The 25,678-nt window shown below is 52.6% G+C and overlaps 7 protein-coding genes and 1 non-coding gene across 8 annotated transcripts; 1 reads left to right on the top strand and 7 right to left on the bottom strand.

Annotated features, from left to right (window-relative positions):
• Positions 1-334: 334 nt before the first annotated feature.
• AYO20_07743 (aconitate hydratase, mitochondrial) lies at positions 335-2,761 on the bottom strand (the record flags this gene model as incomplete). The annotated part of the gene is made up of 1 exon (XM_022646028.1): positions 335-2,761. One exon carries the CDS (start codon positions 2,759-2,761, stop codon positions 335-337), a length of 2,427 nt encoding a protein of 808 aa, XP_022497967.1.
• A 2,837-nt stretch (positions 2,762-5,598) lies between these two features.
• AYO20_07744 (hypothetical protein) lies at positions 5,599-7,959 on the bottom strand (the record flags this gene model as incomplete). The annotated part of the gene is made up of 7 exons (XM_022646029.1): positions 5,599-6,214; positions 6,281-6,610; positions 6,662-6,974; positions 7,056-7,377; positions 7,428-7,439; positions 7,510-7,740; positions 7,807-7,959. 7 exons carry the CDS (start codon positions 7,957-7,959, stop codon positions 5,599-5,601), a joined length of 1,977 nt encoding a protein of 658 aa, XP_022497968.1.
• Positions 7,960-8,969: 1,010 nt separating this feature from the next.
• AYO20_07745 (hypothetical protein) lies at positions 8,970-10,454 on the bottom strand (the record flags this gene model as incomplete). Its single annotated transcript, XM_022646030.1, has 4 exons — positions 8,970-9,311; positions 9,362-9,575; positions 9,634-9,800; positions 9,852-10,454. 4 exons carry the CDS (start codon positions 10,452-10,454, stop codon positions 8,970-8,972), a joined length of 1,326 nt encoding a protein of 441 aa, XP_022497969.1.
• Positions 10,455-11,149: 695 nt separating this feature from the next.
• AYO20_07746 (hypothetical protein) lies at positions 11,150-12,543 on the bottom strand (the record flags this gene model as incomplete). The annotated part of the gene is made up of 2 exons (XM_022646031.1): positions 11,150-12,135; positions 12,225-12,543. The coding sequence occupies 2 exons, from the start codon at positions 12,541-12,543 to the stop codon at positions 11,150-11,152; spliced, it is 1,305 nt and encodes a 434-aa protein (XP_022497970.1).
• Positions 12,544-12,835: 292 nt separating this feature from the next.
• On the bottom strand, positions 12,836-14,475 carry AYO20_07747 (hypothetical protein; the record flags this gene model as incomplete). Its single annotated transcript, XM_022646032.1, has 3 exons — positions 12,836-13,288; positions 13,332-13,378; positions 13,455-14,475. 3 exons carry the CDS (start codon positions 14,473-14,475, stop codon positions 12,836-12,838), a joined length of 1,521 nt encoding a protein of 506 aa, XP_022497971.1.
• A 4,711-nt stretch (positions 14,476-19,186) lies between these two features.
• Positions 19,187-19,270, bottom strand: AYO20_07748. The gene has a single exon. It is a non-coding gene; the product is annotated as a tRNA-Pro (tRNA).
• Positions 19,271-22,184: 2,914 nt separating this feature from the next.
• AYO20_07749 (hypothetical protein) lies at positions 22,185-23,285 on the top strand (the record flags this gene model as incomplete). The annotated part of the gene is made up of 1 exon (XM_022646033.1): positions 22,185-23,285. The coding sequence occupies one exon, from the start codon at positions 22,185-22,187 to the stop codon at positions 23,283-23,285; it is 1,101 nt and encodes a 366-aa protein (XP_022497972.1).
• Positions 23,286-23,999: 714 nt separating this feature from the next.
• Positions 24,000-25,645, bottom strand: AYO20_07750 (hypothetical protein; the record flags this gene model as incomplete). The annotated part of the gene is made up of 2 exons (XM_022646034.1): positions 24,000-25,510; positions 25,570-25,645. The coding sequence occupies 2 exons, from the start codon at positions 25,643-25,645 to the stop codon at positions 24,000-24,002; spliced, it is 1,587 nt and encodes a 528-aa protein (XP_022497973.1).
• Positions 25,646-25,678: the final 33 nt, after the last annotated feature.

Here is a 25,678-nt window from a genome sequence, read left to right on the forward strand (position 1 = left end):
ATCGTGTCTCTCGGTTGCCATAGACGCCTCCATTTCCAACCCGCCCTGCAGGCATCCCTGGACCAAAACAAACAGTCCAGCTGTTTCAGAATTCAATACGCTCAGCATCGATATACGCCAGCGACAATCTCGACATTGGCGCATCATAGACACGGGCATATCGCCTGTGACCACATTGGATCAAGGTGAAGGACCTCAATTTCCTTATGTGGTGCTGCGTACGGCCAGTCAGAAGAACTCATGGCGCCAAGACCGTCTCTTCAGACTTGACGAGACTCCGCATGGTCGTGAGAGAATGTTGCTTTGTCCCGCAGAATAGAAGCTGTCGTTACATTCAATCATGCTTCTGCCGCTTCGCAAGCAGGTTCAGCGCAGATCCTGCAAGAATGAAGCCACACTGATCCTTGCTGAGAGTATGATTGACCGGGATCGTGAAAGTTTTTCCATTCTTCTTGGTCACGTTCAAGTTGATCTCGCCCTGGCCTCCGTTCTTCAGGACATCCCATAGCCCCTCTGTGTCAACGTGGTCGCACGCATCGATGCGATCATAGTCCTCCTTGTTGACAAAAGTCAAGGGCACTACTCCCTGTTTTTTGAGGTTCGTCTCGTGAATACGCGCAAAGCTCTTTGCGAGAATGACCTGGCCTCCGAGATACCGTGGTTGCAGGGCTGCATGTTCTCTGGCAGATCCCTCACCGTAATTGTCCTCGGCTACCACCAGCCAGTTCTGTCCATTTGCTTTCCACTTCTTCGCAAGTTCTGGGATAGACGACGTGGACCCGTCACTGTCATATGCAACATTAGTCTCGCCGGTCGCTGCGTTCACAGCACCAATGAGAGTGTTTTCGGCAATGTTGGGAAGGTGTCCTTTGTACTTGAGCCAAGGCCCAGCCGCGGAGATCGTATCTGTCGTGCACTGACCCTTGACCTTGTACAGGACTTTCAGTCCTTTCAGCTCGCCCTCTGGGAAAGGTTCAAACGGCTCCAAGATAGCTAGTCGATCGGACTCAGGGTCCACCACAACTTCCACACTTTGATCTGGTTCCGCAGCGGCAGGATAGAAAGCAGGATTGCCAATAGCAAAGCCCGAACCTGGAAGCTGTGCCCCCTTCGGAGGCTCGAATTTGAACTTCTCGCCGGAAGGCAGGGGGATCTCATCGACGATGGGGTTGAAAGAAGTCGACCCAGAGTAGGAAATGGCGGTGACAATCTCCGGTGAAGCAAGGAAGCTCATCGTGCGGGGATTACCATCATTGCGACCCGGAAAATTGCGATTGTAGGAGCAAATGATGGCATTGTCTTGGCCCTTCTTGACGCCATCAGTTCGCTTCCATTGTCCTATGCACGGCCCGCAGGCGTTGGCCAAGACGGTGCCACCGGCGTTGGTGAATGTTTCGAGTGTCTTGCTTTCCTCCAAGGTAGCCCGTACCTGTTCACTTCCGGGCGTGATGAAGAAATCAGCCTTGGGCTTCAAGCCAGCGGCCTGTGCCTGTTTGACCAAGTCCTGTGCGCGGGTCATGTCCTCGTAAGAGCTGTTGGTGCAACTGCCAATCAAGCCGGCCGAGAAGCTATCAGGCCAGTTGTTGGTCTTCACTGCGTCTTTAAATTTTGAAAGGGGCGTGGACAAATCCGGTGTGAAAGGACCATTGATGTGCGGCTCCAGCGAGGCCAGATTGATTGTGATCTCTTGGTCGTACTCGGCACCCTGATCGGCCCGCAAGAAGTTGTGTTTTTCCGAGCCATATGCGATGCCCTTGACCGCATCGACAATAGCATCTCGGCCCGTGGCTTGCAAGTAAGGGATATGGTTCTCTGTAAAAGGGAAAATCGACGTCGTAGCCCCAACTTCCGCCCCCATGTTACAAATCGTGGCCATGCCTGTACAACTCAGAGAGTCAACTCCTGGCCCGAAATACTCGATGATGGATCCAGTTCCACCACGAACGGTTAGTCTGCCCGCCAGGTGAAGAATAACATCTTTCGGTGAGGTCCACCCGCTGAGCTTGCCTTCTAGACGAACCCCCAGAATCTTTGGAGCCTTAAGCTCCCAAGGGGCATCAACCAGAGCATCAACTGCGTCAGCTCCGCCCACACCTATTGCGATAGCACCTAGGCCTCCGGCATTTGGTGTGTGACTATCCGTTCCCAACATCATCAAGCCAGGAGCAGCGTAGTTTTCCAGCACCGACTGATGTATAATACCTGCCCCGGGTGGCCAGAACTCGATCCCGTATCTCTTTGCAGCAGATTCCAAAAAGTCAAACACCTCCTTGTTGCCCGCGATGGAGTTGGGTAGATCCAAGTCTGCGCCTTTCTCTCCCACAATCATATGGTCGCAATGGATGCTGGCAGGTACGGCGGTACTGGGCAGGTTGCATGTCATGAATTGGAGGATGGCCATCTGTGCAGAGGCATCCTGCATTGCGACACGGTCGGGCTTGAGTTTGAGGTTGGCTCTGCCCCGAATGTTCTTGCCATTGTCGGTACCGGTCAACAGAGACTCAGAGGGGTTGGCGAGGTGAGAGTAGAGGATTTTCTCAGCGAGTGTGAGCTTCTGGCGGGGTAGAATATCTCTGACATCTTCAAAGGTCTTCAGAATTTTCTGGTAAGGGGGCACGGCAGCTCGCCGCCGTAATGGTGACTGCGAGTGCTGCAGGGTTGCATAGCCGCGGTGATATGACTGCCGTGCTCTAGAGCAAGAGCCCAAGTCCAGGGGACATCTGACCCGTGCAGATGGCACTCGTTGCAACAGGGCAGGCATCGTGAGTGAGTGCTGTCTGGGGAATATAGACAGCAAAAAGGCGTGTCCCCGAGCTCGGAGGGGGAAATAGAGAGAGCAAAAAATCCCATTGCCGGTCCGAAGTTGTGCCGAGGGCTTGGCATCCGGTAACCACAAACAGCTCTGGCTCTATTGGTCGGCTTTGAACTCCTCCTTCCCAATCTGGACTCAGGAGCAATGAGACCTATTACCATAGTACAAGTTTCCGAGTACAAATATTACGTTCGTTCTCGGAATGGTCGAAACTCTCTCGCTTTGTCGCCGCATTCCTTGTAAAGCACAGCGCGAGTCTGTCTCAAGCGGACGAAATACATGTCTACTCGTGCGCTCTGGAGAATCAACAGGCGCCTCCCAATATCCGACCATTAAGCAGGGATGCGTTCACTGGACGAATACCACATTCTACTGACCAGGGCACGAGTAGTTTTAGATGGCGCAAAGGTCAGGGTTACTACCTGACAGCCCTTGTTCTGGTCACCTGACGCTACATTTATGCGTCTTTGGTGTCTGCATTTGAGAGGATGGATGTACAAGTACAGAAAAATCAAAGTACATGCTCAACATGGCCAAGGTAAAGTGGGTAGAGAATGGTAGGATGATAATAGCAGCGGTATAACGCTGTAGAGGTGACGAGGCTGCATGAAAGGGGGGTGGGTTGTGTTTGAACTACAGGTAGTAGAAACAGTGGCAGCCAGAAGAACTAGCCAAGCATAGCCGAGTGTATTGGTAACGAGTCTCATAGCGACTGATGAGTGGTTGGAAGAAAATTTGTAGGATTGCTTAGCGATACGACCGAGGATATAGCACCTGTACTTGTATAGGTACACAACAGATGCAAGGAAATTGCCAGTGGATCTTCTTGACCTGGGCACTGGCCTTCTTGAACCCCAAGTGTCCATGGCTCTACGATCGAGATCTCAGCGCATGTAGAACGAGTCTGCATCCGGCTTTGTTCGAGTTGACTGAGGTTTGTACTTTGTAACGGTCGTCCCTAGCTAATCTTCCGTTTTACGAGACTGTAGAATGGTAAAGCAAGGGAAATGCTGCCTTTAGTTGGCAAGTTGTCTGCAGAGGTCGGAAGTTCTGAGCGGGAACAGTCTCTCGTCCTCTTTCGATACTGGGTGGAAATTGGATGCCCATTTGTAAGAGAAACCGAAGTCGAGTTGGCGCAGAGATATTTGGAAAAGCTGCCTGGATTAAAGGGCTTCATCACAGCTGAGGCAAGAGAGAATGAAATGTCGCATAGACAAGACAACCAAAGACCGTTGCAGGGAAAGTCATACATAAATAAGCCGTGCGTGGAATGCTTGAACCCGATTTTCTTTCAGGTAATTTGGAGAAACGATAGTAGCCATGGCCAGGGGTTGTGTGGAAATGTCGCCAATTCTCTCTCCCTCGGCACACACGAGAGTGGACTTGTAGAGAGGATGTTGAAAGTGTAATTTCTTTCATCCGAAAGTGGTCAAAGAAGATGCAACGCTGTAGGCACCACTCGGTCTGTTTCTTTGCGGCTATAGCATTTCTTGAAGAGCTTGGAAATCGAAACGTGGATGGTAAAGTAGTGTAGTTGATTACAGGAATCGTATGCTTCGAGACCAGAAGTCGAAGGTTATTTCCAGCATAATAGATTTCGTGTCTGTGTACTTCAGGGTGATGACACTGCAAAAAATAAGGAGAAGAGGGTTTGTCGGGCGTGGCTTTCGTCTTTGTTGGACAGGCCTGGGAAGCGCGGATCGCGGGCTAAAGAACCCACTTGCTCCCGGTATTGAAAAACATTTGTGGAAGACCAATCCAGATTGTGTTGGAGCGATTCCTTGACCTTTCCTTTGTTGTCTCTAAAGGAGGAGTGATAAGGGAACACAAGGTATCATGGTGGCACACACGAATACTTCACAGATACTAAAAGTTCAACATGATGTTCCTTTGACTAGACCCTGGTTGCCGATCTTACCTTTCCTATCCAGCTATAAACAGCATAATTCGTTGAAGTTCGTAACTTGGTCAAGGTACTTTGCACATATGAGGTGGAAAGGAATGTATTATGCATGCTTCATAGACTGACTGATCCAAAGTGCTGTGTTGAAGGAAACATCGTTCTGGGTTGGATCTGTCAAGCTTCGTGCTGTAACGGAAGGAAAACCTTCACAGATTGACAGAAAGCACCTCCAGGGGTGGTGTAGGTGCGTGTGTAGGTGCCAAGGGGGCTTAAGGTCTTTGGTTCAACATCGTATGTTGGCGGTAGAGGGACCCCTGTAGCGCCTGGGACAAGGGGGACTGCGTTTTGCATCGGAGCCACCAACAAAGCAGCTCCTCTCATGCCCAAGCCGGAACTTCCAGGCCCTGGAAGGCCCTTGTTCGCCCTTGTCTCGGTGCTGATTCCATTCGTTACCGTCCATCTGTAGTCCGGTCACGTGCACCACTCGAGGATCTGATGACTGCCGCGCATTGGCCACACCGCCGGATTCTTTTTCCGTTCCTCCATCCATTTGTTGCCTCTAGTCCGACGCTGGTCAGGAGACGCTTTCTCCCTTGAAAGGTTGCCCTGTTGCCGTAGACTCGAATCTTCATCAACTCTGACCACATCCTTCATCGACAGAGGCCAGAGCCAGGCAGTGGCTGCTTTGGATCGAAAGCCTCAAATCTGGGATGTGGGCCTTAGCGCTGCGAATCGGCCACTTCTGGAAGCCTTTTCCGCTCAGCATTTCGCTGTGAGGGCACAGCTCATTCGTATTCTCTCCCCCACCCCTGGTTCTTACTGGTATATCTACCGCCCGAGACCCTCCAGCGTCGCGGACTCGCGGCCGGGAGTTTGGGCCCCCTTAGTTATCTTCAAGATTTTCCGGCTGATCATCAGTCAACACTGCCTCCCACCTTGCCAGCAACTCTCCCATCGTATAGTCCTCGCTATCTCCCGCGTCGCTTTTGACAAGGGCCAGGTTCGGGTAGACGCTTCGAATTCGTTTGTGTGCCCCCGTGGTCCACACAGTCTTGTCGAAATCATCCAGGATCTCAACCAGCCTTGGAGGAAGCTGGACACCCATCGACTGCGCTGTCGGTCGCAACATCCGGAGCACACCGGCAAACACCAGCCAGCGTCGTGCACCTACCATCAAGTACATCGTCAGATCAACAAGTGCTTCTTCGTTCTCCTCTGATTGTAACGACGGATCGCGCAGCACTTTCAGCAGAATAAAATACGCGATCGCAGCCGCCTGGCAACTGCCTGCCATCACACGAACGAGGCCATATGTTGAGCGAAACTGTCGATAAAGTGGCAGCATGCGACGGATCAAGAGAAGGGAGGTGCTGCGAGCTGTTATAGCCGCAGTTGACTTCGACTGTGCGGTGAAAGATGCTGGAACAGGAGTTCGCCCTGGTGAACCGTCGCGTGCAGAAACCTCACTCAGGGTAAGAGAACATGCATAGTATATGGCGCTGAAATAGTTAGCCGATCGATTGTGCACATTCACGCTCCCCATCGCTGGGTAAGATCTCGCTCACTGTAGCTCAAACAATGGCCCAGGTGTGGCCGCGTTGGCTTGCAACGTCGCAGAGAGGGTATCGTACCAGCTTCGCAACCTCTCCATCAGCAGCAAGGGTGGATTCCTGTCTCGCGGTTCAGTGAAGGGCACGCTTAACGCTACTTCATATGCTATCTCAGCCAAGTCACAATATGCGTCCACGACTGCCTCTCCATACAACAGTTCTGTTCTCTCTGCACGGGGATATGGTTTCCACTCCACTGAATTGCGAAGGTCTTCTTCGTTGAAGGGGCGCGGCACTGTCGGCGGCAGGAGCGCAGGGCTTTTGAGGAGGAAAATGGCAAAAATCCTGTCGAGTGAGCGGAACACGGTCAACAAACGGACCCGACAAGCGACTCACGCGTTGCAGGTAAACACCGACCACGAGACATTCAACATGGCTGTTCTCATCCTATCCACGGACTCAGCAGGGCAATCACGTGGTATCTTGACTTGGTTACCGAGATCCATGTCTCGGTACATGTGGACTACCTGCGACATGGTTGACCAGCCAAGTTGATCTTTTCCGCGCATGTTCTGGTACAGCATGAGAAGATACAGGCCTTGCAAGTTGGTCATGGAAGATCGCCCTTCCTCGCGGTCCCATAAGCGCCTTGCTTCGTCATAGAAATGCTCCCCCCACGTGTCCAGATCGTCAGGGTCGGAGAAGGCCCCTGGTAAGTCAGAGTAGCTGCAAGAAAGGGCTAGCAGCGCATTCACGAGAAAAGGGGAGCAGAGAGGACTCATGGCGTCACCGGCTACCATGGCTTCAATCAAGGCCGGTTCATGAAGAGGGTGCATGAAGGTGTTCCACCAGGTGAAGTAGAGCGAGACTAGATGGGAGACGAGATAGTCATCGTCCGTGACTGTCGTCCAGGGCCTTGCCCTGAGTTGAAACAGCGGTTCGTCCGTCATCTGCTCGACGCTCATGGTCTTCCTGCGTGCTCGACTCGTGGGGACCTGCTCTGCAAAGCTGGCAGCTTCAGCTCTCAGCTTGAGGAGACCGTCGATGGTGGCATCTGTCTTCGGGCTGCTGTCGCGAAGCTTCCTGACACTTTCATCGATAAAAGCATTGATCTAAGGCCGCAAGTACGGTTAGTGTTATCCTTTCGGAAGTGGGAGCTCACCGAATCATGGTTCTAGTAGGGGTCGTGTTTCTCGTCCTCTAGATCTACAACCGAATGCGCAAAAGACTGCGGGTCGACTCACGGTCGCCACGGGCGCATCATCTCGAATCAGTCTGAAGAGGCGCTGGGCATCGTTTTCGTCACTGGATCGAATTGAACGCAGCAGTCCGGTCAAAAGATCACGGTGATGCTCTGTGCCCTCCTCCATCTTCCGCTTGATCGCCTCCTTTCGTCTCCCATCGAGATCTTCTCTGAAAACACACTCCGTTTCGAAGGTGATACAAGCATTGCAAGGCCCTGGCGGCCCGCTGCACTATTGAATCGTCAGCCCACGGTAGGTTGTGTGAAGACGGAAGAATGCCGACTGAATTCCCCTTACCTTTCTTCTTTTGGCCTTACATGACAGGCAGGCTGCGGTGGCGTTGCTCCTGGAATTGCGGGTGATGCTCCGCCCACGTGTCTGGATGGACGACCCGCCGGGTTCATCAGGCGGGGGATTTGCTGGTGTAATGGGTCTAAGGCGCTGGGACATGGCTTTTTTGGTGTTCCCAGATCCAACATCCAGGGCGTGACTGATGGGCTGGGGACTGAGGGGGTTGGTCGTCCAAGCAAAGCCCTCACGGAAGTTGTTTCCAGGGAGGAGATTGAATCAGCAAGTTCCTTGCTCGCTAGGTCGAAAATGGCTGGGCACTCGATAAGCGCAGACGCCCGCGGGCGGTCACGCGGCGTGGGATCCGGGCGGCATCGACTGGCTGACTGGCTGGCTTGGGCGAAGGAAGAGGGACGAGAGACGTGGGTAGGTGTAGCTCGCTCGTTTGCTCGCTCGCTGGCCAGCCCGTGGATCTGCTCTGTCCGAGTACCACCACGAGTCAACGAGTCCCATCGCCAAGGGAACATTTTTTGCCGCAGAAATTGTGGATACATCGACAGTAGCGGTATGCCCTTTTCACTAGCCTTCTACGGCTAGATCTTTACCACCGGCACCTTATTAGCGTATATTTCACAGGTGATCATTGGCTAGATATCTCTTAGCATCTGATCCGCTACAACTCAGTTAGTACTGCGCCAAGCCCCAAAAGTCCAGACCGTCGCCTTGTTTTACGTCTGGCCAGTCATTTTTGTCTTTTGTTGAGTGAACTGTCAACTGTCAGGCTGTCAAGCCTGAAGGGAGCACGTCACCACCTACATGCATATTCACAACTTCTCTTTTGAGTAGAAGTAGTAGAGGGAGCCTGCCTTTTTCCCTTATTCGGTCAGTGCAAAACTACCATATAAAGAGGTGGTGCAGGAGCCTGAAAAGCAAATAATCGTGCTCCGGTTTCCGACTCTGCGCGCAACAAACTCGCAGAGCTTCAAGCAGAGCTTTAGCTGTACTGGACCCTGGCCTTCATGGCAACGGGGTCCCCAAAAAAAAGAAATTGGGTCATCAGCGCACAAGACACCCCAGCGCTGAAAAGAACAGTCTGAGAAGCGTAGGAAAAAGCATCTCCCCATATCGTACCAGTCTGGACATTAATGCCGTCACCGAGCCTCCACATTCCGCTACTCGCCCTCTGCTTCCTCCTCAGCTGCAGTCCTCAACTCATACGCAAGATCATAACATTCCGCGAGAAGATCGTTCACACTGCCTTGTCCCTCTGGGATATCATTGCCAATTTGGAACTTCCCATCAACCCGCATGTTGTCAATAGAGTTGAGCTTCATGCTGTAAGGATACAATTCTCGGGGATTGGAAACACCTCCCGCCTTCTTGACCTCGACCAGACATTTCCGCAACGTGAGAAGCTGGTTGTATATAGGAAGTAGCGCTTCCGAAACCGGCTCGGATGCGATCAGCAACTGGTAAATGTAGGCATATCCTCGCCGGATCAGGTAGAGCAGCGTCTGTCAATGCGGGTCAGTAACTGTGGCCGATTCACATATGGAAATCTTACTCTCTGTGCGTGTAGGTCCGCAGGGTGGCCTTCGGCGTCGAAGAAATTCCCATCTCGTCTCGAATCGTCAATGCGATCCAACTTCCTCTGCCACATAAACAAGTCGGTTTCGCGGAGGGACCAAGCTTGGGTCATGGTCAGTCGATCGAGCTGATTGCGGATTTCCAGGAGTTGATCATAAGTATCTTGGAATCTCTCGTCTATCTTGCCTTGCCTGGTCCGAAGAGGTTAGCCGACAAAGTCCAAAAGGGAAATGGACACAAGCAACTTACTTTTGTTCGACTATATCGGTGAATTTGAGGCACCTTTCAAGGAGAGGTACCACCAAGTCTTGCCCGCCCTTGACTTCCCCTTGTTCACTCGGGAGTTTTCCATCCTTCATGGTTGCTTGGATCTGCAGAAGCTGCTCCCGCAGTTCGTTCAAATCTTTCTGGCTGAACTACACAGGATTTAGTATAGAAATGTGACAGAGTTCGATTTGGAGAAGTACCTTGCTCCTTGTGTTCAAGGCCGCAATGGCTCGGAGAATAGAGACCAGTTTCTCCCATATTGGGGTCATTTCCGGAGAGAGTGTAGATAGGAAGTTGCGCAGTTCCTGCAGCATTTCCCGGCAAACCTCCAGGCGATATTGGATGCGCGTCAATAAGTGATTGGAGTACTTCTCCTTGCCGTGGTCGAGAGTGATCTGCATCTTCTCAAGTGTGTTTTCCAAACTGGTCAAATCTCTCTTGCTATAAAACGCAGCTTCTTTGAGGTGTTGACACAGGCGCGTGATGTTTCCGGTCATGGCGTACAGCGCAGGCGCTTCGTTGTTCCGTCCCACCGCCATAAAGAAGAGGGAGACAAGTTGAAGACAGTCATCCAGGACGGTGTCGACTCGGTTTTGCAGTAAAATTTCCGGACCTCGGACAGAGTTGAGGATTGAGACTTGCTCAATGACCTGCTCATACAAGGGAAGGACATCGGAGGATTTGACATAGGTGCTTTTGTCTTGCTTGAGGAGCAGCAACTTGTCTCTGATCAGGAGCAGCTTGTCCAGGATCGGTTTCTCTTGAGGGCCGACGGGCGCAGTTGTAATGGGTGAATCAGACATGGTCGGTGGTGTTCATCAGAGGCAAATTTTGGTATCTAGGGGAGGGGCAGCAGTTCAACCGGCGCAGCGGGCACGCACGAGAGGTGGTATCTGTGGGCAAGAGTCGTTGTGAAGGTCAGGCGTCGCGGACAAAGTGTGTCGTGAAACAAGAGGTGCGTCGGCTTCAATTTTGCCGTCGACAGCAGTTAGATTTGACGGTGGGCAGTGATTGAGTTGTGCCTGCGCATACAGGTACATGCAGTGGATTTGGTGGGATGCACAGGCACGGGCACAGCATGATAATGGAAATGGTGGGCATGCGGTCATTCACCTGCTTAGAGAGAAACTTGCCCCGCGCGGCTGGCACTGGCAGCAAAATGCTGGCTAATCAGAGGCCCCAGCGAAAGCCCCGGAGAACTCACGAACCCCGGCCGTCCCGGGCTAGCCTAAGGCACTGGAGGACGCCTGGACGCCCATGTGAAGCACCTACAAGTAGAAAAGAGAACTAGCTGGGGGAGCCACCAGGGGTTCCCCTCGCCTTGGCATTTGGCCTTTCCAGCCCGATCCGCGCCCCACCTTCTTACGATCCAAAGTCGCAGCCCCGAATCCCACCGATGAAGAAAGTCCGTGATCCTCTGGTATGCCAGCCTTGTCTACAATACATGTTTTTGCTACTTGAATTGAAGGTCTGAAGTTTTGATTTCTCCTTCTGCCCACTACCATACATTCAGTCTCCACGGTATCGCATCCCAGAAGCGCGCTTTTCGGCCACATGCTCCGGCAGCGATGCAATCCTGCCACGCACTGTACATCAGGATCGCCATACTCTGACCTTCACTAGTCTGATTGACGGGGCTTGTACTTGGGACGTGGCCGACATCTGCCACGGGATTAACACTGCCGTCCTGGTTGATATGCTTGGTTACGACATGACGGTTCACTTCAGCCCAGTCAAGAAAGCGCGGTCCTCCGTAGACTTCTGGTAGGAGGACTGCCAGCCTATAGACTGCGGAGGCCATCAGCGCAGTGCCCGCAGCATCTCCATAAGCCCAGGGAGAAGAACGATGGAATGGTCCGTCCAGATAGTTCTTCAGAAGACCAGACTTTTCATCTCGACTCTGGGCCATGGTACACTTCAGCATATCGCCAATGATACCTGTCAGTGCCTTTGTGCTCCGGTCCCTGAACTCGATGTATTGGAGCCGCTCGATTGCACTGTTTGAAGGAGACTGCCACTTCAAAATCGTGGCCAAGACCCGAGTCATTCCTGCTACAGCCCATGCATTGCTAGTAAGCCATACATCTGGGTCTGTACAGCAGATCCCCGGCTCCAGCTGTGTAGGCTCGGAGACAATGTGCCTCCATAGGCCATGACAAGTCTGTCCATCTTTCAGCGAGATACTCGTCCTCAGAACGGCGTTGTAAAGCTGACATTGCTGCACAGACGTTTCTAAGATCTTCATGTCCTGGAAAGCCACACCATAGTATGCAAGGAATGGAGGCACCATATAGACGAAATCACCCCAGAGTTCGGGAGGCTCCTCGCGGTGCGAGATGGGTGACGACATGAGATGACCGTTGAACCTTGTGGCTTTTGTCGTGAGGTAGTTTGCCTGCCGTTTTGCAGCGTCGAGGTAGGTCCTATTGTGGTGGGATAGAAGTAAGGCGGCTGTTCCAAGGGACGCAGGATCCGCTGCTGAGCCTGTCCCCTTGTGAGTCTGAGGGATCCAGGCCGTAATCAGAGCCAACTCCGTCGCCCATATTGATCAAAAAGAACCGATCACAACTTACCTTCGCCGTCGACCAGAAGATCTGAGCCATTGGTCCATATCACGCCTCTCGCAAAGGCAAGACCTTGGACTTTGGATGGATCAGGGATTCTGGGTATCTGTCCTTGCGGAAAAGGATGTGATCCAAAGACAGTCAAGTCGCCGTCATAGAACTCAAGAAGAGCTTCAGTCAGCGTCCCAAACTCCCAGGACCGTGAAGTGATCACGCGGGCCTTCGCAAGAACCGGTTGCGGGTCGAAGCCTGCGTCTGGTGCGGAAAGAGGAGTCCAGATGATAACCGCTATGACAGCCGCAGCCAGACTTGCTACATAGTACTTCATGTTGTCGCTCTTATCCAAAGATCCAGGGCATCACTTCCGAGGGATATGGCGAAACGAAAGAAATCCGAATTTCAAGCCCGACGATATCAGGCTAAATGTGCGTTGACGTGATGACGCAGCTTTACGCTGGTTACAATAGTATAGGCACTTACAACAGGTACTACGGCCGGGCCCCAATTCTACCTCGGATTTCTAGCACGGATGAGAGAGGAAAAGGAGTCAAGTTGAAACACCATGGCAAAATGAGGTTCGTCTCACGCGGTAGGGATGCCTATATGAACCGAGACTCTTGTCAAGGGCGCTCATAAACTCTCTCGCCTTCAAACCAAGTGCCCAGGACCTGAGCTCCATCGAATTCACCTTTGCTCAGGTCACGGTCGATCATTATGAAGTTGGCTTTCTTTCCAACCTCAATGGTTCCAGTCTTGTCTTCTCGGCCCGTTGCTATCGCACCTGCGACGGTTAGCATCTTACAGATCGCTTCTGCAGCTGTAATTGTCACGGCCTCCGTGGCTGGCAGTGCAGCTGCGACACTGTCCGCAATCAGAGCGCAAGCAGGTAGGAGGGACGGGTCTTGGAAGGCCCAGTCACTTCCAACCGTCAGATGAGCTCCGTTTTTGATCATCTTCCCCCAGCTCCAGTCCATCAGGCCATTGGACATGGTAGTGAGCGGATGAACGAAGAACATTGAAGGAGACATCTCGGCGGTGACATTTAGCTGCCGGAAGCGTGGATAATCATCTGCCTGCATTAGCGGTCTTCTCACCAAGCCCAGATATGGGACATACCATCATGCACACCGCTGCAATGCGCAATTTCATGCCTCGGCCCTTGACTATTGGTCTTCCTTACAGCCTCGTACACATCCAAGGCTCGACGTGTACTGCCAAAGCCTGTGCAGTGGATCTTACATGTCATGCCCCTCGCATCCAACTTCGAGACGGCTTCAGCCAGGTCGTCGATCTGTATCTTGGTCTCTTCAATCGCTCCAGACTCAGTGAGACCGGCGTGCGTGTAGTACGGATGCAGTGGGACACCATCCAGCATGAATTTGACGAAATTGGTCTGGACATGTTGAGACCGTAAACTGTCCGCCTGATCAAGCGTCTTGTGCAGGGTTTCGAGACATTCTTCCGCAAGCTGCTCTGGCTTGTATACGATGTGCGTTTGCACGTCCACTTTCAGCTCCTCAGTAGCATCGAGCTCCCCTAGTGCTTTGAGGATGAGAGTATTCGACGCCGCTTCTTGGAAACTGGTCACTCCTACCGAGTGAAGCAGCTTCACTGCGTGCAGAATACTGCGTTTGATGTGTGCCATTTCTGGTTTCGGCATCGCGAGTGCTGCCTTAGTCATGGCTAGCTCGGTCATTTCACCAGTCAAGGTGCCATCTGCGCGGCGGAAGAAATGGCTGTGTGGCCCGTCAGGTTCTGTGAGGCTGTATCCCGATCTTTCCAGGGCGGCGGTATTGAGGAACATTGCATGACCTGCCCCTCCCCGCAAAAGGACTGGAGTATCGGGGAATTCACGGTCCAGGGCTTCTCGATCAAAATCCTCAATGCGGTAGAGGTCCCCAACGATCCAGTCTCCATATGCATGGGCGTGTTCACAGGCGCACGACGGCGACTTGAGCCTCTCAGCGATATTGGACGTGGTGGCGTCGAACCCAGGCTTCAGATTGGAGAGACGAGAGAGCCCTGCAACAAGAATATGGACATGGGCATCGTGAATACCCGGCATCACAAAGCGCGACTGCAGGTCAAATGTGGGAAGATTCTCGCGGCGTGCAATGTCTAGAATGTCACTGTTGGTTCCGACGGCTGTAAACTGGCCGCTTGGTGAGACTATGAATGCGTCGACGCGGTCTCCATGATTGCTTGCCGTGAAGATATTGCCAGAGTGGTATGCCACAGGTCCTCTATCTTTTGCTGCCATGGTCTGTACCCAGATGTGGGCTACTGCTGCCACAAGATCAAGGAGTGGGAGGATCGGTGTCGCAACGGACCCCTTTTACGGGTGTGGATGGGCTTGACGTCCTCGAGGTGCGATAGATTGATAGATTTCTCCTCAGTAGAGATATGAAGTTTGGACTTGGGCCATAGCGACAGGTACAGAAGCCAATGGGCACTTTATCTGGACTTTGAGGGGAGATGTCAGCATTTATTGTTTAGGCGTTCCGCAGACCAGTGAGATATATCTACCTATCTGCTCCTACTCGGTACATGTTCCGAGTTACAACGGTCTCTTTGTCTCGAAGAAGCGAGCCCCGAAGTCGTCAAAGTCGTCAGCTTGTTCTTGGCCTCGACCATTTAATATGCGGTGAAGGAGGTAGATGGTCAGCAGAAAGTGAGTGATGGCACAAATATCCCGATCCGGTTGTGGGTGTCGAATGTTACGTTGTACTGGTAGAGTCCTGGAAAGTCTCTCGCAGCCGAGAAGAGCTGAGGGGTTTGGGTACTGGTACCCAGGTAGTCGCTTCAAGGTACTTGAAGCCTCGTACTTGTACCTGTTGTACTTGTACAGGTACCTCGCAAAGGTACCTAAGGAGTGGACAAGAGACGGAGCGTTTCCTTTTCGGGGTGTAACACAAGGCTGCAGCTTCGCAATGTTGCATCACATCTTTCACATGATAATTCCTTCTGCATATGTCTCAAGTCTCTGCTGTTCTTCCTCAAATTGATTCGCCCATCTTCACCGGAATGCCTCGTGGAGATATCCCTTGATGAATACCTGACGAGATTGTCCTACCAGCCTCCTCAAAGCTGTCCGAACAGACACGAGATCCATTCTAATCCGGCTCATCACAAAATCCTTCGAAAGCTCATCTCCCAGGCATCTAAATGCTTGCAGCACTACAGCCTCATCAACATGATGCGCGAGGCAACGACACTTGAGGTCCGCTGGTACCTATCGCCACCGCAAGGTTTTCTAAAATAGCTGGATGTTGCCATACTGCCAAGTGAGAAAAAAAAAACTGAGATATCTGACATGCAACTAGGCAGGGAGCGCTAAGCGACTGGCCCGCGGGCTCAGAAGATCTCAGGCCGTCCATATGGGCGGGAACACGGGCATCTGAGTAAAGTGTGGCGCAGGCTATCTCAAGGTTCCCCAGGAGTTCAGGCATGCCAGGCTCAAGCTCGAAGCTAATCACCTCAACCTACTCCCTCCTCCGTATCATAAGCGACGATCATGGCTTAGGTCTCCAAAGGTCTCACTTCCTCGAGCAATCATGGCGGCTTCAGTTCGATGCCAATCCCCATCATGAAACGGGATGAGCTTTTTGCACCGACTACCTAGTTGGCCTATGGCCCGTGCCCACCGTGGCAGATGGCGACTACAATTGCCTTTCTTCACTCTACCGTTGTAGGAAACGAGACTTCCCGAAAGGTAAAATACCCCAAATTCGATGCCATCATGGACCACACTTTCCTTGTTTCTCACCAAAGTCTGAAAGATGGGAGTCTCCTACTCTCTCGCCTTTTCGCTTTTGCCAATCATCGCTGCGGTGCTGTTTTTTCCATCCTTGGAAAGCAATTCCGTTTGTTTCCTTTCGGATTTTTAAGGTGCACTGCTTTTTACCGCAATTGGACAATCGTGTTGAGCATTTGGGGAATGGCCAGTGCGCCTCCGGCTTCCAACTCAGACCATGATTATTGAAGATGTCGAGGCTTGGTGAAAGTGTTTCCCGAAAATGGACTCGGGAGAATCGTTAACTCACCCTAACCCGCAGTCTCGTCGTTGGACACTGGAACAGCTGGGTATATCGTCTATTGTTGACCAAGACGGTAAAGAGCAGTTGTTGATCCAACTTGACTCGAATGCATCAGACAAACACCTCCAGTCTTCTGAAGCGGTTTTGGACAGATCAACGGGTCGTTGGACACCGTGTACACCTCGAATTGCGCGTTCAAAGTCCGAGCTACCACAGCGCCCGTCACGCTGTTCATTGAGAGAAGAACCACACACTACGAGCTGGACAAGCCATCTCCCCCGCAATGAAAATGTACACTGGTTCTTGACCAGCGTGGACTGGAATTCGACCGATTTTGGGCCCTTGGACACCTGGCCAATTTCTCTGAGGACGGTCGTCAGTCTTGTGCTGGCCGATAATTCGCCCGCCGTCGTCTACTGGGGGCCTTCTTTCTCTGCTTGCTTCAATTTAACGGCATACAACGACGTGTGCCAGAGGCTCAACACTCAGTCTGAAATACAAGGAAAACCTTTCAAGGACATATGGGAACAGTCATGGTCGACCTTGGAAAGCTTTTATAGGGTGATGCAAGACAACAGTCACACCATGAAGAGCATGGAGCTGACCTTGTTTCCCCAACAGCCTAACGGGCGTCTTGAAGAGAGTTTTTGGAACGGAACCCTACTGCCCATCCTCGATGAGCAGGGCAAAGTAAACGGCTTTTACAACCGGGCAACCGAGATTACCAATGAAAAGGTAAGGGAAAGGAGGTCGAAGATGCTCTACTCAATCAGCGCACCGCCAACAGATCCGAATGGGTCGGTTTGGGAGCATCTTTTCCAAGCCTTGAAAGAGAACCCACATGACTTCCCGATGGCTTTCGCATACTCGGCTGAGGATGATACCTCGTCTTGCAAGCTGACTTTACAACAATCGTTGGGATTACCGCCAGGTGGACATCCTCTGGTTCCCAAGTACGTCGATATTTATGAAGGGTCCGCAGGATTTCTATTCTATTACCGCCGATTGAAAGCCACAAATAAACCGATTATACTCCACCATCTGGACAACACACTCCCTAGAAAATTCCTGGAAGGGTTCGATTGGCGTGGCTACGGTGATACCCCAATTTCCATGGCACTGCTACCTGTTTCTGTCAGCAGCAGACTGCTGGGTGTGGTCGTATTTGGCCTCAATCCGAGGAGAAACTATCAGAAAGAAGATGAAGCTTTCATCCAATCCTTATGCCGACAAGCATCTGCCACCATTGCCTTTGCTGTCGACCGTGAAGAAGCATATGAGCGCGCTGAAAGACTCAATCTACAGCTTCAAGAAAGGGAGCGGCAAATCAGAGAGATTGCTGAACATGGCCCGGTGGGTATGATTCGTCTTACTCCTGCCGGAAATATCATATGGGCTAATCGGCGTGAGTATTCTGCTTTTCAAAAGATCATCGTGAATGCCACATCGTATCCAAGTCGTCGTTTTGTTCGCTCTGTCAACTTGCAATATACGCTTACAGATATCCACAGAGTACTACGAGATGACCGGTCACTCTCTTGAAGACAGATACGAGTTTTCTTTCCTCGAGCCTCTCCATCCCAGTGAAAAAGACCGTATGATGGGAATGTGGCACGAACTGCTCAAGGACCTTCAGCCCGTCAGCCAGGAATTGCGACTGCGAAAAACGTGGCAGCCTCCAGCTACTGCTGGAAATCCATGTCCGAGTGAAGAATCTTGTTGGTTGATGCTACATGCTTTCCCAGCTCTCGACGATGGAAAGGCCAAAAGCATTGTCTGCTGTGTCACAGACATTAGCAAAACCAAGTGGACAGAAGAAGTTCAGAGTCGCCTGGCTCTCGAGGCAACCGAGGCACGAAAGTTACAAGAGGCATTCATTGATTTTGTGTCTCACGAGATGAGAAATCCTCTCGGGGCAATTACCCAGCTTGCAGATGGGATTGTTGCGTCTCTAGACGACTGGGCTTCGTCAGATCGGTCACCAGAGGCTACACACCAGCTGCTCAAGGACAATGTCGAATATGCAAAGACCATATTGCTGTGTGCTTCACACCAGAAACGGATTGTCGATGATGTCCTAACACTGTCAAAATTGGACTCTCAGCTTCTCTCCATCACCCCAGTCGTGACCAAACCACATGTTGTGGTCGAGTCGGTGTTGACCATGTTTCGAGCAGAGTTTAATACACATTCGATCACTGTCGAAAGTGCTGCAGACGACACATTGGAGCGATACAATGTCCACTGGGTTTGTGTAGATCCAGTGCGGCTGACGCAGATATTCATCAACCTCTTAACAAATGCAATCAAATTCACAAAACTCGAAGCTATCCGCAAAATCACTATCCGACGATCAGTTTTCATCGGCCAGCCGCCGCACATGGACAATATCGTTTGGTTTCCTGCGAAGAAACAGAAGCGTCCACCTATACAGTTTCCTCAGTGGGCAGAAGGCGAGCCAGTAAATCTTCTTTTCTCGGTTTCGGACACAGGCAGGGGCTTGGAACAGGAGGAGATGGCTCGACTATTCCATAGATTTCAGCAAGGGACGAAGAAGACGCATATCAAATATGGTGGCTCTGGTCTTGGGCTTTTCATCTCTCGCGAACTTACCGAAAACATGGGAGGCGAAATCGGGGTCATCACTGAAAGGGGCAAAGGCAGCACTTTTGCATTCTACGTACAAGCGCGGCGAGCAGCCGCTCCAGACGACGATGTGCAGGTTCCCCAAACTCCAGACTCATCGTCGATGCCGCGGCGTACGTCTACCGCTCTCAAGGCGGAAATTCCAGTTGGAGGATCTCCCCGCATCACTCCAACCGAGCGGCCGCCTTCTGTGCTTCTCGTTGAAGACAACATCATCAATGCACAGGTGCTTACCAAACAGCTCGAAAGGGGAGGTTGTACAGTCTACAATGCAAATCACGGAATTGAGGCCCTGGATTTCCTACCCCGAACAAGGGCGTGGCACGACTATCGACCAATCCAAATGGTCGAGACTCCTTCTTCCAACCTGGACGTTGATATCGATTGCATATTGATGGACGTGGAGATGCCGGTGTTGGACGGCTTAACGTGTACTAGGCGCATACGGGAGCTGGAGCGCAAGGGAAAGTTGAAGCGACATATCCACATCATTGCGATCACCGCGAATGCCCGTGCAGAGCAGATCGAGGCGGCTTTCGAGGCAGGTGTCGACGACATCCTTCCCAAGCCATTCCGAGTCGTGGAGCTGCTGGAGAAAATCGAGAGCAATAGGAAGAAGGGTAAAATTCCGATCGACGGTGAATAAATTATGAATTTTTGAGACCAGTTCTGGCGTTCCAGGGTGGTACCCGGCCTACCATCGGACTCTCAATATCAATCTATCAAAGTTGGAGGTGATGAATTTGCGAGGGAAGCGGAGAGACTATACAATGACACGTTGTCAGATCCCAACAGAACCATCTTCTATCGGCCATCGTCTCAATCTTCGGACTGTGAATTTGACGACGACGAAGGGTCGGAGGATTGGGGAGTGGGACCGAAATGCCTCCACAAGGTCTGTATCCAGAAGATTGTCTCCAAGGTCCCAAACACCATCAGAGAAGCGATTACAGTGACTTTGACGGCGCGAGAGGCACCCAGATGTGATAAGCTGAACGAAGGGTAAGAAGGATTCGGCCTACTTTGACTCGATTGAGACGTCTTGGTGTTGGGACTGGGTGGCTGCTCAGTGCGGGTGGATGATGATGCTGGGCGGCTGAATTGTTGTCGCAGTTTGGTAAAGTTCTGGAGTGGCTGAGATGGATGTCTGAGGTCAAGTGTCGATAGTCCAGGCTTGAGACGCAGCCTTGACAAGACGAGAGGAGCAGGTGTTAAAAGTACTGGCATTGCTGATTGAACAACGACTTTCTTGGGTGGATGTAGGGGCATGTGCTTTTGGGAGATGTTGGGTGCTGGACGCAGGAAAGGCTGGAGCGCAGGGCGGCAGCGGTGATGATATATTTGTTCTCGAGACGGACTGCCTCCATGGCACTGATACCCCTGGGTTTTGCGATTCACATGATGAAATCTGCTTGGTCTCGGGTGTGAGACTGTGAAGAGGAACTGCGGTGGAAATTACACTAATTGATTCGTTGCCTGCGATGTGACGGCGACTCCACCTCGTGATCGTGATCGTATTCGTACCTTTTTGTTTTCGTTCTCCAGCGACTTGGTGCTTGGTTTACCTCGTACACGATCCTCTTTCCCACTTCCACACCCACCCCAGTCAGTCAGTCAGTCAGTCAGTCAGCGCCATTTCCCTTGACTGTGCCTCCTCTTATGTTTCGTTATCGCGCAATCGAAAGGCTCCCTTCCCCTGATGCCGCCACGACGCTCGCATCAAAAGTCGCGCCGAGGTTGCCTAACCTGCAAACGGGGCCATGTCAAATGCACCCAGACTGGACCCCCTTGTGACCGCTGCAAACTCCGGGGAACAGCATGCGAGTACTTGTACGCGGGTCCAGACTCTAGCAGCCTTGCACAGGCGCAAGATGCGCCATTATTGGACCGTGGGGCTCCGGTAGTGGCCACGGAAGGGGAACCCCCGCCGCCGTTTCCCAATGAGGCTGGCTTGCTGGACCTCCAGCTCATGCACCGCTGGTCGACGGTGACTTACAAGAGCCTGTGCAGCAAGGTGGCCGAGGATGATTATATCTGGCAGATCGCCATGCCGCGGTGGTCGCTGCAGCACGATTTCCTCCGCGCGGGCCTTTTCGCCCTGGCCGCCTTCGACTCGGCCAGCTGTTGCTCAGCCTCTAGATCGCCAGACCGGGCGACATACCTCGCCGTGGCCGTCGAGTACCAGACCCATGCGCTCAACAGGTTCCGCCGTCGGCTCCAGCAGCACCAAGGAATCACCGACAAGGAAAGCTGCGAGGTGCTGCTGTGCTTTTCTCTCATGCTGATGGTGCTCGCGCTGGCGTCGTCGCAGTTCATGGCTGAGTTGGCCTGTGGCTCTCAAGAAGGCGGCGGCGACGACGACGACGACGACGACAGTATGGTGCTCAACACGCTGACGCACTTTGAGCTGCTGCGCGGATGCAGCGCCGTTCTCGGCGACACGGCAGAGCAATACCTGGCCCAGAATTCCTACATACAGAAACTCACGCCTTTCGAGATGCTACCTCGATCGCCGTTGGACGACGACACGGCCGTGGCCCTGTCCCAACTGAAGACGGCCAATACGCGGAGAATCAATTTGACCGTGGACGAATGCTGCGAGCACCAGGTCCAGCACGTCGCACACTCCGAAGCGTGCAAGAAGGCCATCACCCTGCTCGAGGAATGCTTCGCCAAATGTGTCGGCCAAGGCAAAGATCTCGACTATCAAGGCTACGTGTTGGGCTGGCTGAACATGGCCGGCGAGGACTATGTCTATGCCATCAGGGCTAATGACCACGTCGCGCTGCTGGTGTTGATGCACTGGGGCGCGTTGGTCGAGAAACTCGGCCGTCGCGTCTGGTGGGCCAGAGACTTTGGGAGGCTCCTAGTCGAGGAGATCTCTGCAAAGGCACTCCAGAGTCAGACGGCCGATGGCTTGACCACGGATCTCATCGCTTCGGCGAGAAGGATGATGAATGGCCCCGCAATCTGAGAGCGAGGCTGAGTGGCACAGTGGCTAAGGAGCAAACCCCCACACCTCGTCGCAAACGAGACTCGCTCAGAGACGGCGCCAAGACCCGAATACGATCACGAATACGATCACGAGGCTGGCCACAAACTGTGGACCTCCTCCCTTGATCAACAGTAGCGACAAGGCGGATACCATCGCTTCGATTGTTTTCTCAAACCCTCGGTATGGTCTACCTTTTTCCTCATAAAGATGCAAATCGCTCGATCCCATTGTCGAGGATTTTGGTCAATCAGCCATGCGTTGCGACCCGAATGAAAATTGACCAACTTCATCATGAGTGATACACAACCCTTAATAGTGCGCAAGCGGTCTACCTCATCAGAACCTCGCAGCCAGGATGGCTTTGCCGGAAATGCCACTATTCAACCTCCTGCGCAAGCGGACTCTCTGCTTTCGAAACTACTCTCTTCAGTGGCTCCACGCACGAAATTGCCCATCCTCGTCGGGCTGCTCCTGATATGTTTGCCTACTGTCTACCTCTATTCTCGCGAGACCAGTCGAGACCACCAAAAGCGAACCGACACCAGCATCCTCGTCTGGACCTTCATCCTGGGTGGCACCGTGGGCATAACCGTCGCCATGCTCGCGCAATCTGTTCTCGCCTACCTCCTCGCCGTGCTCTGCTTCAACGGCCACACCAATGCGATGGTGTATCTCGCCGAGACGGTCAAAACCGAAGACGACATCAAAGACGAAGCTCACCGGAAGGGACGGCGGGAAATGTCCCGTCGCCCGGCGTATTGGGTGTTTATGATGCTCTTCGCGTTCGTGGTTGCGGGCCTGGTAGAGGAGTCGATCAAGTACATTGCCATCACAACGATGCTTGACTGGGCGCAGCGATCCTCACACGGTGCAGGAAACGTCATTAATTACCGTGACTACATCACCGTTGCGGTTGCGGCGGCGCTGGGCTTTGCCACGGTGGAGAACATCACCTTTTTGGTCGGTGCTGCCCGTCAGCGCAAAGGTAGCGGTGGTTCTGGTTCTTCAGCTGGAGGTGGTGCCGGCGCCCTCCTGACGGCCGTGGAGAGAGCAGTGATAGGCACACCGGGACACTGCATGACCGCGGCCCTGATCGGAGCCAACATGTTCGTGCGTGCACGCCACGACAGACTCGTCGGCGGAGGAGTAGGAGAACAACATAGCACTCTCGCCAGCATCCTCACCAGCTGGTCGATCCTGCGCGACCCGGCCCTCTTCCACGGCTGCTTCAACTTTATGCTCTTCGCCGTCAGCGCCCTCGAGGGCAACGTCGGCTGGATCCATCCGCGGAGGCGACGCACCGTGTGTTTCGTCCTCGTGGTCGCCGTGTCATTGCAGGCCACTCTGGCGCTGGTGCTCAGGGCCAGGCTGCGCGACGCGGGGCTTTTGTGATTCCTTTTTTTTTGGGACCTGTCGACCTTGTCGGCCTATTCACCTGTCGCGCATTTTACATGGTTGAGCGCTAAACCTACACCTCTTTATCTGCCTTTCCTTTTTTCCTTTTCCCTTGTCTACCAATTTTTCGTGGCCGCCGCCTTCTGCTTTTCATAATACAGACCAGCGTCAGCTCCAACGCGGCCGTCTTTGCCCCTTGTTTTCTATCTATATCCCCAGGCTCCTCCCCCCTTCTTCAAATCATGTATATGTATATGTATCAATATATCAAAAATCGGCTGCTGAAAAATTTGCATCGATAGATTGCATCGATCAGATTAGGTTGGGTTGGATTGGATGCTTGGACAACTGCGCGGTTGCGCGACGAATACTCATCTCACTCACTGTCACTCCTGGGCACTAGGCTCCAGGTGCTTTTGGCTGTGAACCCATGTTGAAAGATGACTGAATCAACGCTTTTTGGGTAGTACAGACAAGATATAATGACTCCAATGGTTCTGGCAATATACTCGGGAACTCCGCACTCACTCTTTCGCTCGCTCGGTACTATGTATTACGTACTCTGCACTACGTCCTGCGTACGCAGCATATTCTCAAAAGCCTTGGGTCAGGGATAGATATTATATCAGTTTCTTAATCCGAAATACGGACACATGTATAAAACAGCAGATCGGGGCATCGGCATCGACATCGACATCATCGTCATCATCATCACAGTTGATCCTCGTCGTCAGGGTCGGGCATGCCCTCTTCATAGCCCCAGTTCGCGCTACGGGTTTCTGTTCCTCCTGATACGGCGACATTCTTCTCGTGGATGGGGACTTGATCGGACACGTGTTCCTCGTCATAGCCGTCGTCTTCGTCGCCGGGTGCTTCCTCATCCTCTTCATCTCCTGCTCCGTCACCTTCTTCGCCTTCGTCGCCTTCTTCATCTCCTTCTCCATCACCGTCTTCGTCTTCTGTAACACTCACGTCCTCTGCTTCACTGCCGAGTTCTTCCTTGATCAGATCCCGTCCCTTCATCTTCTTTCTCTCCCGCTCATACTCGTGATCATACTCGTCGTCCGATTCGTCCGAAGCGCCACTACCTTCACTCTCCCCTTCACTTCCCGGGTCGTAATCTTCCTCTTCCTCATCCTCTTCCTCATCAAGCTGTTGCTGGGCTTTTTCCAACTCGGTTCGGTCGTCTTCGTCACCTTCTGCATTGCCTTCAGCGCCGTTCTGTGTTGCACTCTTGCCGTTGGCCGTCGCATTGAGCTTCTTTGCCCGCCTCGACTCGGCAAGACTGGCATCCTGTAGACCATGCCGCTTAACGTAGGCGTCAATCCCCGGAAAATCAGCCTGATCCAACATGGCAAACTCGACCTCCTGAATTTCTTCACTATTAGTCCCATCCGCTAAGCTGGCTCGATAGGCGATGTTCAAATTGAATGTCCTCTGCAGCACGGATGTGTAAGAAATGCTTTCAACGTCTTCAAACGCAAAGAAAGAGAGCGGTTTCTTGAATCCAAAGAAAATGCCATTGCTCAAAAAGAAGAGGTATCCGTCCTTACTCCCGCGGAAGGCTTTGACATGATACGCTTTATCGCCTTTCCGATGGGATTCGGGTTTGGCACTGGAGAATTCCTCCGCGGTAGGGAGTGTGAGGCTTTTCCCGCTCTTTTGCAGCAGATAACCCAGCGCGTTTTCGAGCATGTCATCAGGGCCAGGCGCGATTTTAGCAAGGTCACTGCTGGGGATGTGACCCGACTTGAGCGGGCCGTCACTGACAGCCCAGATGATGGCGTCAGTGTTGTTGTTCGAGTCTGGCTTCAGGAGTAACACAAAGTTGTATTGCTTCGCGGCCTTCTCAGGTATAGGCAGTCTCAGGGCGTAGGTGACCTGGTCCAGGGGCACTTCCATCTCCACCTCATTGCTGGCAGGATTCCTGGTGTAAATGGCAAATTTTGTGTCCGCGCCGTTGATGTCTGCCCCATATTGCGCGATTCCCAGGTGTAGCTTTTTTCGTTGCGGGAGCGAGAATGAGATGTCTCTTGCTTCAAAGACCACCTCGCGCGGTTGGTCACTTTTCCGCGCCGTCTGCGCGAGGGGAAGAGAGGAGCCGTCCGGGAGTTTGCGCTTCTTGGACGCGGGTTCGTCCTGTGCAGAGCCGTTCACTTGATGTGAATGGAGGTGGTAGGATGCAATGTCCTCGAAAAGGGGCGCATGCTGCGGAGTTGCGTCTGCGGCATCCCATTAACAATGGACCACCGTGGGATGATCTCTCTTACTGGACACTTACCGATGGCGTCAAAGATTCTCTTTCGTAGTTGCGAATTGTTGGCAAATGCTCGATTTATGGCATCGCGTCCTGACATCTTGGGCGAGCCTGAGAGGTTTCTACGAGGAGA

The sequence above is a fragment of the Fonsecaea nubica genome (genome assembly GCF_001646965.1).
Source record: "Fonsecaea nubica strain CBS 269.64 chromosome Unknown Scaff56, whole genome shotgun sequence".
Taxonomy (NCBI): Eukaryota; Fungi; Ascomycota; class Eurotiomycetes; order Chaetothyriales; family Herpotrichiellaceae; genus Fonsecaea; species Fonsecaea nubica.